This window comes from Sturnira hondurensis, unplaced genomic scaffold, assembly GCF_014824575.4.
Source record: "Sturnira hondurensis isolate 20B ecotype Veracruz unplaced genomic scaffold, ASM1482457v3 Scaffold0008196, whole genome shotgun sequence".
NCBI classification, from domain to species: Eukaryota; Metazoa; Chordata; class Mammalia; order Chiroptera; family Phyllostomidae; genus Sturnira; species Sturnira hondurensis.
In genome coordinates, this window is record NW_028080827.1 from 3889948 (window position 1) to 3905220 (window position 15273).

Genomic DNA, 15273 nt, shown 5'->3' on the forward strand with positions numbered 1-15273 from the left:
TAATAGGAGGTCACTAAGAATCATGGGAAATAAGAAGACAGGATTCAATTTATTTAGTTCCAACCAACTAAAGCACGGCTCACATATTATTGGCAATTGCTGTTGAATAACACAACTCCCCTTATGCATTAAAGGAAATTTATTTTACTTTCTGCCTAACAGGATTAATGGTTTACTACTAGTTACTAGTTGATATAATACTTAAGGTTCCTCAGGGCTAATGACTGGGCAGGACATACAGTATTATTCCAGACCAATCATTGCTCAGTCATCTCTTTCAGGGAAGATTCTAACCAATAAGAAGAAGCCTAAGGTTCTGAGCTGAACGCTAAGTGCCCCATATATGCCTGGGTGATGCTGAAGCAAGTTACACTTTTTTTGAAGAAGGCTCCAGGTGGTAAGTTAAACATTTCTGGGCAGGGTGAAAATTATACTTAGTATTATGTCATAAAGGAAATTCTGAAGAGTAGAGTAAGGGTGAGAATATCAAGGACTATAAAGAGAAGTGGGATATTCCATAAAAACTAAGGAGATAACAGATTCACTTGCAATTTCCCCAGAAAAGTTTACTTAGGGTTGAAGTTGAAAAATTTTTAATTCAAATAGTTTTACTAATTTCTAGAGAGAGGTAATAGAACTTTGAAAAAACAAATTGTAAATTATAAATAAAAAGATTATTTTAATAAAATAAGGCTCTAAGATGGGGTTATACCATTGATTTTTTAAATGATTATATAGTTTGTTTATCTGAAAGTCAAATATAAATTTCTCAGTGAAGATTGAGAATATTTCATTAAAGAGAATCAGTAGAACATGACTACTTAACCTACATATTGCATATGACTTTATTGAGGGCTGTGATTTATATCCTTGCCCTGAATACTCATATGTTATTTTAAAGATTTTATAATAGCATTTGGAAAAACAGACAAAGTTATGAGCAAATCAAACATTTTGAAGGCTAGTGAACTATATGGTAATTTAGAGAGACATCATCTTGACAAGACATTTTATAAACTAACAAGAATTCTTTTTAGAAGATTAAATATTTTAACATTTTACTTATTTGATGTATATAGATATCAATCCTGAAACACTCCGCAGTTTTAACATTTAGAACCGTGTTTCAGGCTAAGAATACTCTCACCAGTTCTTACTGTACTAAATTGGTACTTATATCTTTTCTAAAATCATATTGAATCCAACTACACAGGATCTAAGCAAATACTACAAACACAGGTAACATTTTAATGACTCCATTGGAAATTCTGTTTGCTGAAACAGTTCCCCAGTTACTTATTATGAGATTTAATTGCTCAGGTGGTTAGGGTTCCTGGACATGTAATTTTTAATGAAATGAATTTTTAAATTGTAAGTCTTGTGAAAGAACACTGTTTCCTCTCATCCCCATTCCTATTTAAATATCTTTGAACAGGTTTAATTTTCTCTGTCAACCACAGCTTTGAAGAACAATGTGAAGATTGTAGAGGAGGCAACACATCAAGAATCTATGTCTTGAGTTCTTCTAGAACAAAAGCCAGGAGCTCCCTAATGTAAACACATCAGTGTTTATTTTGAGGGGGAAATATATAGATTAAAAACAACCACAACCACTATTAAGTAAATAGCTGAGTCAAAAAAAAACCTAGTTGGAAGATGTCAGTGAACAATTCTTCCAACGTGTTTCTGGACTCAGTGCCCAGTAATACCAATCGCTTTCAAGTTAATGTCATAAATGAGAGCCACGAGAGCAGCGCTGCAGCGGACGACACCGACCCTCCACATTATGAGGAAACCTCTTTCGGGGAGGAAGCCCAGAAGAGATTCAGAATCAGCTTTAGGCCTGGGAAACAGGAGTGCTATGACAATTTCCTCCAAAATGGAGAAACCGCTAAAACAGATGCTACTCTCCATGCTTACGATTCTCACACAAACACATACTACCTGCAAACCTTTGGCCACAACACGGTGGACGCTGTTCCCAAGATCGAGTACTATCGCAACACCGGCAGCCTTAGTGGGCCCAAGGTCAACCGACCCAGCCTGCTGGAGATTCACGAGCAACTTGCTAAGGTAAGCTTATGGGCACAAGCAGGGGGACTCCCTTCCTCCTTCAGACGATTTCCTGATCTCCACCAACACTAGGAATATAAAAGCGTCCAATGAAGAGGTCCATTTAAATCATCTGTCTTACTTACTCGACTGTCCCTAGTTTCCAATACACAGAAAATACACATCCGTGTCTCACAAATGTTTACTGACTGAGGACAGGGAACTAGAGAATTGACTGAAAGTAAGGCAGTATGTCGTAGCTTGTTTACAATTGTAGGCTGCTCGGTTCATACTTGGTTAAACATGTCAAATAGAATACTAAACTGATTTCACCTTAGGACTAATGCCTCCACAACAGCCATAAAAAAAAAAAAAGAAAGAGAAAGAAGAAAATCCTGATGCTTGTGGTAGTTAATACTGTGGTGCCAGCCTTTATTGCACATGGGTATTTTTTACACTCTTTAAAGAGACAGCAGAGATTTATTATGTTCAGCATTTTATCCCTTCCTCTCCAAAGCTCTGCCTGAGGCTCCAGAGTGCACTTAAGCATTTAAAAGCAACTAAATTAAAGTCCAGAAGCAGCAGATGTGGCTACACTTCTTTTTATTCAAAGAATATAGTTAAGGTTCCCAAATCTTCCAAAAACATGACACAGCACTTTTTCTAATCTGGTAGAAAATCATTTATAAGCTTCAGAGATTTTTCTTCCACAACTTGCTCTAAGATGTACTTTATCTTTCTGTTCTTCTGGAACACAGTTGGGAATTAATATACTTCTTTATGGATATAATTACCTGCTAAGAAGACTAATTAGCTGTCACATATCCAAATATAGTTTACTCTTACCCAAGTTTTGAGATAAGAAAAAATTGATTAGAACAATGTTTCAGATTCATTCATTCATTCAACAATTTTTAAATTAAATGATTATCTACTCTCGGGAATCTAGGAATACTGATCTCGTGAAAGATGCTAATAAAGGTGAAAACCTCCTTTTGGCTTCTGCTCATCCTTCTTTTCACGAGGAAACCCATTTCCAAAACTCGCTCCCCTTAGCTGTTTAAGGTTCCCGATCGGGGTCCTGCCCCTGGAAAGAGGAGGAGGCAGCACGCAGAACTGTGTCCTGCGCCCCCTCCCCACCAGGCCTGACTCTTCTGTGCGCTGTATCGGCAGCAATCGGCTGCTCGGCCGGTTTCTCTATAGACATGAGATTCAGACTTCATCTGGGATGTTTGATACGACAATCAAAAGAAGTTAGTAATGTGGCCATGGTGAACCAAATGACAGCCCCATGAAGATTTTTGAGAAGGGGGCAATTTGAAGCTCCTGAACCCAGGCTGAGGTGTCACTTTCCTTTTCTATTTGAGGGAAGAGGAATGAAGAAAAAATGGGAAAGGAACGAGGGGAAAGAAGGTTGAGAGAAGAGGGTACAAGGACTTTCCAAGATGGAGGGGGCAGTAAGAGAAGTTTAGGGTATTATAAAGAGATTTCAGCTTACTCTGAAGAAGCAAAATGAGCCTAAGTCCTCTTTAAAAAGACCTGAAATTCTGTTCACCATACTCCACACCAGTACATGTTTTTAGAGCTGATTTTTGATAAAATTGTGATTCAAATGTCAACATTCTTATTCACCCCCAACTTACAACAAAAGAAAATAAAATTTTAACTCCGTTAAGAAGGGAATGAAGTAAACTCACATTGTCCTTGGGACTAATATTCTGGAAAGAGAAGAGTAGCTTATGTACAATTTCCGAAGCCATGACATGTAAATCTTTAAATATGGGGAGAAAAACTCGAAGGGAACATTGTTAAAAACCATCTGATTCAGTAGCAAGGCAATAGCTGCGCTTGACAGACATGATGGCTGTTTGGGATTCAGGTTATTTTTAAAAGATAAAATGAGACTGGGCACTTAACTTTGACTTTTAGCATTTTTTTCTCAGATACAAAAGCATAGCAAGTTAAATAAATTAAAAATTAGGTTTATGTCCTATGTCCTGAAAAATCATTCTGAATTAGTATAGTAATAAGTTGCTCTTCTTATGAACTTGCTCCTCATTAGCTAGGGTACTTCATTTTGATTGAATCACACAGAAGTATCCACACAGCCAACTTGTGAGCAGAATTCAAATACAACCACGGAATCTGCCATAGGCACATTCCTACGGCCAGGGCCATTGTAGTGTCACTAAAGTTGTGGGGCAAGTCTTTCTCCCTCTGTCCTGCCCTGCGATAGCCTTTGGCTGCAGACATTAACAGTTGTACCTTCCTCAGTTCAGCCCTTTCTCCCTTGACAGTGAATTTGCCAGTGTTCTTCCCCCTGCTTTTCACTGCCCACAGCCACAAATAAAAGATGAAGACCTGCCCCCAATGGAACTGTACTGACAGCTTCCTGTGGCCCTTGACACTTTTATGACAGTTTCTCAAATCACAACTAGAGCAAACATTACATGATAATATAAAAAGATATGTCACAGATTTTGTGTGCAAAAAATTGTGAATGATAGTGTTAATTTAAAAGTAGAAAAAAAGTAGTTGATATATTACATGTGTGGTGATCTTTTTTGTATCCATGATTATATTGCTTTAAAAAGCCACATAGGAACAGTACATTTATACTAAATGGCAGAATATATATAGTAAGAAAGCAATTGGATTTTGTGCAAACTGTGATTATAATTTCCAAGTCAGAAAAAATTACATGACAAATTTGTCTTAATAGATAAAATAAAAAATAAGTTTGAAAAATATTAAGTTTCTATCTTCAGTGAAACTCTAGCAGTGATAGATATTGACAGAATGTGTAATCCTAATGATTTGAAATAATAGTTGAACAAATCTTTTTCATTATCTATGTCCTAAAGAGTTAAATGCCTATATCGGTGACTATGAATTAAGGATTTCTGAAAACTCTAATTAAAAGCAGGAAAACAGTATTTCATCCCCCACTTGCTCTACAGTTATACAAGCTACATAACTTCAAATAATCTTGCAAGATGCTTATGAATACTGATATTTTTATATGAATACAAAAAGTCTAGCATATTGCCTTCAATGGATAGAAACTCAATAATGTTTGTTGATAATGATGATATTTTTATACAAGCTAATTTCTATTTAAAATATTATTGAAGAAGTAAAATATACACCAATCCAATATTTTAACAAGTACTAAAATATATGTAATGAAATATCTCTTACATAATGCAAATATTTAGTTATTCTCTTCAAAGGACTCATTGCTGAAGGTTTCTTAAAAATCCCTCCTTAAATTTTCTATGCCTATACAAATTACATATGTGTGTGTGTAGGACAATATGTCTATACAAATATGCCTATACAAATTACATATACGTGTGCGTGTATAGGACAATATGTCTCATTGTCCTATACTCAGCTGTTTTCACTTAACAATGTACTTTGGAGATCTTTCCATATCAAAACATGTATAATGATCATTAGCTATGTGGCAAATATTAATCTAGTATTTTTTAGTGTGTAAAACGAATCCCGTTTTTAGTATCTAGCCTAATTTTTCTAACTACCTTTCCATAGGCTTTTCAGCCTTACTAACAACCATTGTTGTTAGCATTTCAGAAAAGATATAATTACAAGGGAATCTAGAAAATATATAGCCTTTCTGTCAAATTCAGTGTTCTGATGTCATTGAAATAAATTGTTTATGAAAAGTATGAAATATTAAAAAATTAAAATAGAAATATTATCTTAGGAAGCCAACTGTTTACAAATTGATTCAAAACAAAAACAGCAGAATGACTTCACATTTGGGTCATTAGGTTGTTAATAAGTAAAAGAAATTTATGAATAAAAGCATTAAGTATGACTCTGATATATATAATAAACTATAAATGTATCAGGCATTATGCTCACACTTAGCAAAATTTCATTCAATCCTTCTAACAATTTTTCAAGTTAGGTACTTCTGTTATTTTTATTATATAGATGGTGAAAGTTTATAAAATTCTGTGGGTGTTAGAAGAGAAAACAATCATTTAGAGAACTCAAACTTCCAAGGTCAAGAAGTAAAGGTCACGTAGTTAATAAGTTGAACCCATGCTTACATGACTCGGAGTCCATGCCCTTTATAACCTATTTCATCTGCAGCCTGCTTTCCCATAGTTTTTTGCTTCAGCTCCTTCCATGGCGGTGGAAAATCACACAAAGAAGGAAACGCACCTCAGTCATGATGGATTTAGCAGGAGATCCCAGTTCCTTCCTTACTTTGGGACTGTGTCAAGAGGTTATAGTGCTTTCCCTAGAAAATTCAGTAGGTCTCGATTTTCATTGTCATCATCAAAAGCATTTATTAGCAATTTATTTATAAGTGGTACTGTATAAAGCGAGTTAAAGAGGTTTGACCTCTACTCTCTAAAATTTTATTTTATAAGTCATATTATATTGCTATGGGTAGAAATAAAGGATATGTCAAAAAACATTAAATCACGTAAGTCAATGTAGAAATGCTTATCTTCTATAAAAGGACAAACAAAATGTACAAGTGTGTTCTCTAGAAAGTATTTTTTTTCTAAAGTGTTTCAAAGTTCAGATTTGAAATGTTAGCCTTCAAATTGGGGATGTTAGAAATATCACCAAGGCAAATAAAATAGACATTAAAATTGAGACAATAAATTCCTTGAAGGCTAGTGATGACCAAAAGCTACCTAAAATATTTGTAGGAGTGGAACTCCCCAACTTAGCCCTCATCTTCATACCTGTTCGAGTCTTTAGTGCCCAAGGCCACATCTGGGAGCGCTTACTATTAAAATACTCTGTGAAAACAAACAAGAAAGATTAATTTCCCATTATATAAATAGTTTAGTGATAGATGGTGAGTAGAGTGGAAGTTCCCTTAAAGCATACTTTGAAAATGTTAAGAATCATTTAATTTCATTTTCTCATTTGGGTTTAATCACATATAGGTACCTTATGGCCCAAGGCACCAAAAACATAAGTCACTTTGCATGTGAGCCCTGTGTTTTCAGATGTAGTAAAAATATTGTGATTATAAATTATAGCATTGGTATCATTTAGAGGCATGGTTTATAATAAGTTTTAAAGCAGGAGAAAAAACCCTCTTATTTTCTTTTTAAATTTTATTTTTATTTATAGCTGACTATATTACATTCGTTTAGAGTATGCAACACAGTGATTAGGTATTTCTACACCTTAAATGTCAGTCACCAGGATATGACCATGCAGCTGTTGTGATATTCTGGACTGTATACACTGGGATATCACACACCCATAACTAACTTTACAACTACCAGTCTGCACTTCTTAACCCCTTCACCCTTTTCACCCCCCTCCCCCTCCCCTCTGGCACCATCAGTCTGGTCTCTGTATCTGTGAGTCTATTTCTGTTTTGTTTTCATGATTTAAAATGCTCCCCTTTATCACAAGGGCTAGAAATGTACAAACATAATAATATTGATAGTTGAGATATAAAATATGAGTAGAATTATAGTTTTTTTTCTGAAATGAACCTCAAGAATTCTCTGGTCCTTTCTGGAATTAGTTTTAGAACATTCCAGGGGCAACATTCTGAGAGGCGCAGGCGGAATGACGTCGGCCACCTGTTGGTAACTGCTGGGCGGAGTGGTGGGTCGTGAGATACATTACTCTTCCTAGTGCTGCATAGGTTTAAGTATTTAAATAATAAAGGAAAGTTTAAAACAATGAGAAAGGTATCATGCTGGCCTAAATATTTATGGAACTACTCAGTAATGGTCTTAAATTTCTGCTTTCCCTAGATGATAGGCTAAAAACTTGAAAACACGTATCTAATTAGAATTTAAAGAATAAATATATATATATTTTTTCATTTACCCCTTAATCTGTATATGACTGAAGCTTTACTAGTTTATCAGCATTAGTGGAGCAAAAATTGTTATCAAATGGTCTTTCTTTTTTTTTTCCATTGTTCATTCTGAGTCACTTTATTTTATCTTCTCTGAATACTCGATGCACGCGTACAAACTCTCAGTAAATAAATAATCATTCCCTAAAGCGATGCAATTTAAAATGCACTTATGAAAGGTTGTGGGTCATCATTTATGATAATGGAATGTGAACAAATTAATTCAAAGTATACAGGAAAAAACTGGTTTCAGGCAGCAATCATAAAACTTTTATTAGTGTCCCAGACTTTGGTCCCAAGAACATGCAGTAGCCAGGAGCCTGCCTGCCACTGGCTACAGCTCGTAGCCACTGAGTCCCCACAGAGCCTCCACCTGCAGCCTTGTCCGTACTCTGACGATAAGGTGACTTTATAATTACTGTTTGGGCTTGCAAAAGATGCTTTTATTAAGAAGTGATACCAAGTTTTGCTTTGCCATATCAGAACAGGAAGATGGCGAACACAGAAAAACGATTTTGCCTTAACTACTTCAAAGAAAGATTTTCAAAAAACCCAGCAAATTTATCCTCATTTGCAGTATCCAGGAAAAGGTTCAATAATTTGCTGGAGGACACATCCTGGATTAATTTCATAGCCAAAACCAGATTCCAAGTCTTCTCGTGTTTGTGGTGCAGCGGTCAGCTCCCAGGGGAGAGCGAGCGATGGAATGCATTCTGTACTTGTGAATTTACTATCAGACCTTTACAGGCAACAGAAGAAATCTGTGCATTCAAGTTTTTTCCCCCTCCAAGTTATAAATATATTTAAAACTTTTAAACTCTAGCAGGTTGAACATATTTACCTAAGGAAGGGCTAGACATCTTACACTGACTCTATTTTTGAAGAGTTAAGAAAATATTGCCTTACTAATTTCCATATGTGATTATTTCCCTCACGTGCCCTACAGAATATTCCTTTTGTGTTATATTATGATGTCTTAGTGATAACCTGAAGAACTGTTAAACATTAGTGGAAGGAAACCAATCAGATGGAAATGTTCATTTAAAGAGTAATGTCAAATATCCCAGTCATCCTGCAGTCTACTTTGTGAGATGTTTCACAGGAATCAGCATCCTCATTCACCCAGATCTAAGGGTCACAGTTGCCCCCAGAGTTCATCAGAGAGCAGAGCAATTTCCTGGACCAAACCTTCAAGTTCAGGTTTAATCATAAGATGTGGGTTTTATTCCCAGGACAGCTTTTATAAAGCAAGTGATTAAGGCTTTGTCTCAATCCCCAATTAATGCAGGGAAAGGAAATTGCCTGCTCCCTGAATGAGTACCCGCTGATGGTCTGGCCATGGGTCTTTTTCTTCCCCCCAATATATTAACATTTAAATAACAATTTTTTAAATTAATTCATTTCCCAATTATGGTGGCATGCAATATTATATTAGTTTCAATGTACAATATAGTGATTAGACACTTATATACCTTATGAAGTGATCACCCATCTGACACCACATATAGTTATTATAATTTTATTACTATATTCCTTTATAACCCCATGACTATTTTTATAATTGGCAATTTGTACTTCTTAATCTGGCCATGGGATCTTGATTAACTAGAGTACTGCAAGTTTTAAAGTTTTTCTCATGATAAGTCAATAAATGAATCTCCTAACCAAATAATCTCTTCAACATTCATAGACATTTTAACATATTTCTCAATTCCCTGCTCTCACTGATTTCCCATCTGTGGAAAATGAAAGTTACATTTGGCACACTCAGCCACCTTACACGTGTAGAACTTTCTTAGAGAAAAGTTGAGTTTGTAATTGACTGGAAAACAACCTTAACTGTTTCATCCATCTGTAATTGGCTACATGATATGGACACGTGTCATCCAATATGCTAGCTGCAAGTCACATGTGGCTGCTGAGCATCGGTAATGTGGCCAGTCCAAATGGAGACGCGCTGTCGGCATAAACCACACGCCAGGTCTCCAAGACACAGCGTGAAAAGAGGAATGTAAACTTTCCTTTGCTCCTTTTATACCAATTATATGTTGAAGTGATAATATTTTATATGGATTCTATTATACAAATTATACTATTAAGATGGTCTGTGATTCAGGCTCCTCCTACCAGGTGAGGTGCTAAACCGTTCACGAATATTTACATTGCAAATATTAAACATACGATATTCTACAGAAATTAAATATACAATTTAAATATAAGGGTCCACATTAGAACCCATGCTATTTTACTAATTTCTTTTTACTTTTAAAAAAGTAACTACTGAAAAACTATGAATTACATATACAACTTGCATTTGTGGCTGGTACAGAACACTAGGTCCTTCCCTGTTAGTTCAGCCTCCACTTCCATGGTCTTTGTTTATTCATATCTTACACTGATGTGAATATGATGTCAACTTTCAGTTATCTGTGCAAATCAGGACTTAAGGATGCTTAATTAAGATAGACCTCGGGTAATTCAGAACTAAAGTTTAACTATCTGCAAAGTTGTGTCCTTTGTCGCCCAACTTTTCTCGCCAATGCTGTTGTAAGATAATAAAATAATATGGCTTTGGATTTTTTTCATTCTTTTTCCTCTTTAATGTGGCCTGCACAAAGAAAACAGTGAGAAATGGAATGCCCAATAGGGAAGGAAGAAAAAGGAAATAGAAAGCATGAATGGATAAGAAACTAAGTTACCAGCTCCTAAGAGATGAAGATCAGGTGACCTTCAAGTTCCCTTTATGAATGCAGTGCTGTTTATCAATGGCCTATTGGATGGGGCCTTGACTGGTATTGATGAGAAGTAACCCACATCACCATCTTCCTTCAATTCAGTTGACATATAATGACTCATTGCATTGTGTTACATTGGCATCCCTCTCACATTAGTATCATGAAAAAAGCCTTACAGGAGAACAAAGTTGGGAGAAATCCTTACGTAGAGAGAGAGGTTAAAAAAATGCTGGAAGGAGACATAAAAGTCAATTGGAGTAAACAGCCTAAATTAGGGTCAGTTTACAGTGAGTAGGCTAATGACACACCAAAACCCAAAGCAGCAAGAATCCTTGAGCAAGGCAAGGGCAAGAACTTCAATCATCCCCAAATAACATTCTTATAATAAGTACTAAGTATTTATTTCACACCAGTTCCATTTCAGAGGGGGAAATATGCCCTTGTCTAAGACCTATTACACACCATTTGGGCTTAAAACATTTAAACAAAATAAGTTGTTCTTTAATAATGGTAATTAAGTGCTGAATTAAAAGACTTCCCCAATTGTCTCAAACCCCTTCCCAGGAAGATTGCTTTGGGAAGTACACTGGGGTGTAATCTAACCATTAATGAGTCAGCTAAGTGTCAGATAGGCTAAATCCAGTGGATGCGTCTGAAATAAATAAAGGTCATGCCTAAAAGAGCAATTAGGGACGTGTTCTTGAGAGAAATTGAGCTTTCTCTCCCCTTGAATTCGTAGACTTCCTACTGATGAGCAAGGTCTTTTCCAAAATTAGGCCCAGGGAAAATAAACAAATAAATAAAGGTGTAACCTTTTCTGTACTACTCTCTTATTATTTCTACTCAGCCTGTCTTTCTAATTGTGAGACTTCTCTCCTTCTGTACAATACTAACAGCACGGCCAACAGCTCTCAGCCAAAGGCATGTTGCAGCTGAAAGAAGTTCTCCCTACAGAAATAGCACCCTCGTAGCCATATGGTGCCTTCCAATGTTTTTCTTAAAAATAAAAAGTCTATATTCTTTCACTGAATCTTCTTAAGATATTCTGACATGAGTAGGGAAGCTTTGTCATCATTATTTAGATGAGTAAAATGATGCCCATAGACGGTAATGGGAGGAAGGCCACGACCTCCATATTACGAGGAAGGTTAATTCTCAGGCTCTCATGCATTTATGATAGACTTTCCTCTCTTGATGGCACACTTTCTTTTCTCTTTTTTCCTGTTGTGTTCTAAACACATCCAAATCTGGCCATTTATTCTACAGTCATATTCTTACCAGTAGAACTGTGCAGGTTCCTTTACCACACCTGCAGTCTTGGTGCCTAAAATCACTCAGCTTCCCAGGGCAAAAATTATCTTATTAAAACATGTACAGTTTTTTTTTTTTTTGTCTAAAAGTGTATGTCCACTGTTTTGATTGGCGCTGAACTTTGGATGGAACCGTGTGTTTATTGACCATTTCCTGTGTTTTTGCTGTCTGTAAAAATGCAGAATGTGGCAGTGGCCCCAGGTTCGGCTGACAGGGTGGCGAACGGTGATGGGATGCCTGGAGATGATCAAGCTGAAAACAAAGAAGAGGACAAATCCGGTGGCGTGAAGTTTGGATGGGTGAAAGGTGTGCTGGTGAGAAAGCTCCTATGTTTACAAAGGAAAGTTATCCATTCAGTGTTCTAGTAGACGGAGTGTTAGCAAGGCCCGAACGCCAGACTTACAAAGACTTCGGTTTTGCCCCTTCTCTCACTTCTCACGTTCCTTTCAATGTGCCTTCGATTCACAGGTAAGATGCATGCTGAATATCTGGGGCGTCATGCTCTTCATTCGCCTCTCCTGGATTGTTGGAGAAGCTGGAATTGGTACGCACTTTTCCCTCTCCTCTATCATTTCTGATGTAAATGATAAGCTCAATAAGCAACTTGTGTTCACCATTTATGCTGAATAGGAGTTGAAGGTCAGAGAATAGCTTTGGGGCTCTTTTACTTTTTCTCTCAGACCATGTTTGTCGGAGAGGAAAGGTGACGTGCTAACCCCTAGAAGACTGGAATTTTCCAGCATGCCAACCAGATAAATGCTGAAGGAAATTTTCAATATTTTCATAGAGTTTGAGGTGACAGGTATATAGATGCACACTCATTTTAAATAACAGTATTCATAGTTGGGGACATACTGACATTTATCAGAGTATCCATCCCCCTTCTGATTATTGGCAAAACTTCACTAAGTAAAAATAACTGGTGGGAAACAGGTGAAAGTGTGACCTGACTAATAAAAATGCTAAATTGTTGAACATTTTCCAAAGAAAATAACTATGTCAATATCAGATATCAGCAGTAAGAAAAAAAGGTTAACAAAATACTGCCAGAGAGAAGCTTAAAGTCATACATAAAATGACTGAGATAATTTATATAACTTAGTAATTTTTTCCAAATGAAAAATTGAGGATGGTGTAATTATTATGAGTAATTATTTAATGTTTTTAAATATTATATTTTATTTAAAGTATTATTTCCTGTAGCAAATCTTTTTGTTGAGGGTATATTAATAACATTTTTTTTGAAAAAATCATTTGGATTTTATCAAAGTTCCTGACTTACTGCAATAAAAACTCATGGCATTCTACTCGTGGAAAATACATTATGAATTTACTCTTGAGGAAGACTTATAAATCATTAGTATCAAAAACACACAGGTTTGGATGTGTTTTCAGATTCTACTCCAGAATGTATCTCAATTCACAGTTAAAAGGTACTTGGTCATTATTTATTGCCTTCGCTCCTCAAAACACATTTCAGAACCATCAGAAGACTAACTGAGAAAAAGGGAGGGCTGGGTTGCAGACTGACAAACTGGAACCGGTTCCCATAGTTCCTCCATGTTTCGTGTTTGGCAACCGCTCCCTTCCTGACAAAGGGCTGCTTGCTGGCTTTATGATGCGTATCAAATGAATGCTTACAGCCACAGGGCCCAAAATAAGTGTATGCAGGTCCATGGAAAATCCGCATCTTAATATTGCCAAGTTTTGCTCCAGGGTTTCATGGAAAATTAGGTTTGTAAGGGCAGTTTAGTAACTTATTGAGATCATCAAGAAACATTACTTTGTTTGGAGGTGTGAGCATAGCCAAGGGCAAGAGTAATTCTTTTTAATGCAACTTATTTAACGTCCATATGTTTGTGCCATAATCTGAACTTTAATCAGATCTTACATTACTCTTCACAGGCAATCCAGTTTCACGTTTACTGCAAAACCATAAAATCGGAAGAATCCTATCTTCTGCTAAACTGTTTATTATGCTTTCAGACATCAGTGTTGTTTTAATAAGGACCTTTTATTTAAGCGGTTCAATCCTACCTTCAAAAAGAGTAGAGTTCTAACTAAATGGGTGTTAAGTTTTGCACTATCCTTTCCTTTGAGTGGCGGGTCTTTTTCTTTGAATTCTCAGAAAACAGACTTCCGTGAGTAATAATAGAAACTTATTACCACTCTTACTCAGTTTTACTGGCCTTTGCTCTAAGCTTAAAACTAAATGAGTTCATCAAGTCACCACCACCTGGGTCCTGTTGGAGCCTCCTTTATTGGGCAAGAAAAGAAACAATACGAGTAGTTTCTTTTTGCTTTGGGAATAATTTGGGGTTTCCCATAACCATCAGGTAGGGAAGAAGGGCATGAAAAGCAGGTATGGCCTGAAGCAAGTTATTTATACTTTGTGAGCTTTATTTTCTCATCTACAAATGAGGGAGCTGGATTGTTTCCTAATTAATTGTCCTAAGACAATGCTAAAGAACCTTGCTGAATAGACAGACACACATTGAGCTGGCCGAGGAGAGTGTGGTAGTTTTTCAGACTGTGCCGTACATAAGAACTACCTGGGAAATTAAGTTGTAAAACTACAGAATCCAGGGACTTACTTTGAAAGATCAAGACTCAGTAGGTCTGACATTTTTAATGAGAACCCCAGGCATTTCCTGAAGCAGGTGGTTAAAGGACTGTACTTTGAGAAAATCATGAATTGAGTGTTCTCTAAGCTGCCTTTTACACTGGGGTTTTATGTTTGTGAGAGAGAAGCAAATTTCTCACTGTTTAAGGGTATAAAATTTGTTTCAGGGCTTAATACAGTTAACTGAAATGTATGCAATCAATGCCAAAGGACAAATTAAGAATTGTTGAAAAATAGAGGCAAGAGTAGGGAGATAATAAAATCAGAGTTGGTTTAATGCCCTGAAATGCAAACTATATGGTCTGTACAAATGATAGGGCGAACTAAACATTTGATATCTGACTTACTCAAAACAAAGTCAAAAGCAAAATGATGTGCAAAAAAATTGTTCAAAGTCACTTTCATGGGTACAAAGAACTGAGGTCACATAGTGTTGTAGAGTTGAGGCTCACCCCAAGATTCCTGCAATAGACATGAAGAATTTAGTGCAACTGTTTCTTTCAACACCAAACTTTCTAGAGCACACAGGGCCAAAGCAACATGGTCCAAATACGCATGTTGTGCCCACACTCTGCCTCTTGCTACTGCACTTTAACCAGTAAAATAGCCTAGAGATTTCTGCTAGAGCCAGAATATAGCTGAGAGCACCAAAAGGTCCAGCCTCCAGTACCTTG

General features: G+C 36.4%; 1 protein-coding gene across 4 annotated transcripts in view; it reads left to right on the forward strand.

The window, feature by feature from the left end:
* The first annotated feature begins 302 nt into the window (after window positions 1–302).
* Window positions 303–15273, forward strand: part of SLC12A1 (solute carrier family 12 member 1) — a 78963-nt gene continuing 63992 nt past the window's right edge. For 3 of the 4 annotated variants that reach the window (XM_037054575.1, XM_037054572.1, XM_037054574.1), the window contains exons 1-4: window positions 303–397; window positions 1436–2073; window positions 12159–12290; window positions 12445–12520. In XM_037054575.1, the coding sequence (XP_036910470.1) occupies window positions 1657–2073; window positions 12159–12290; window positions 12445–12520 (625 nt within the window). In that variant the 5' untranslated portion in view covers window positions 303–397; window positions 1436–1656. The remainder of the gene's footprint in view (window positions 398–1435; window positions 2074–12158; window positions 12291–12444; window positions 12521–15273) is intronic. The other variant, XM_037054573.1, reaches the window with a different exon arrangement.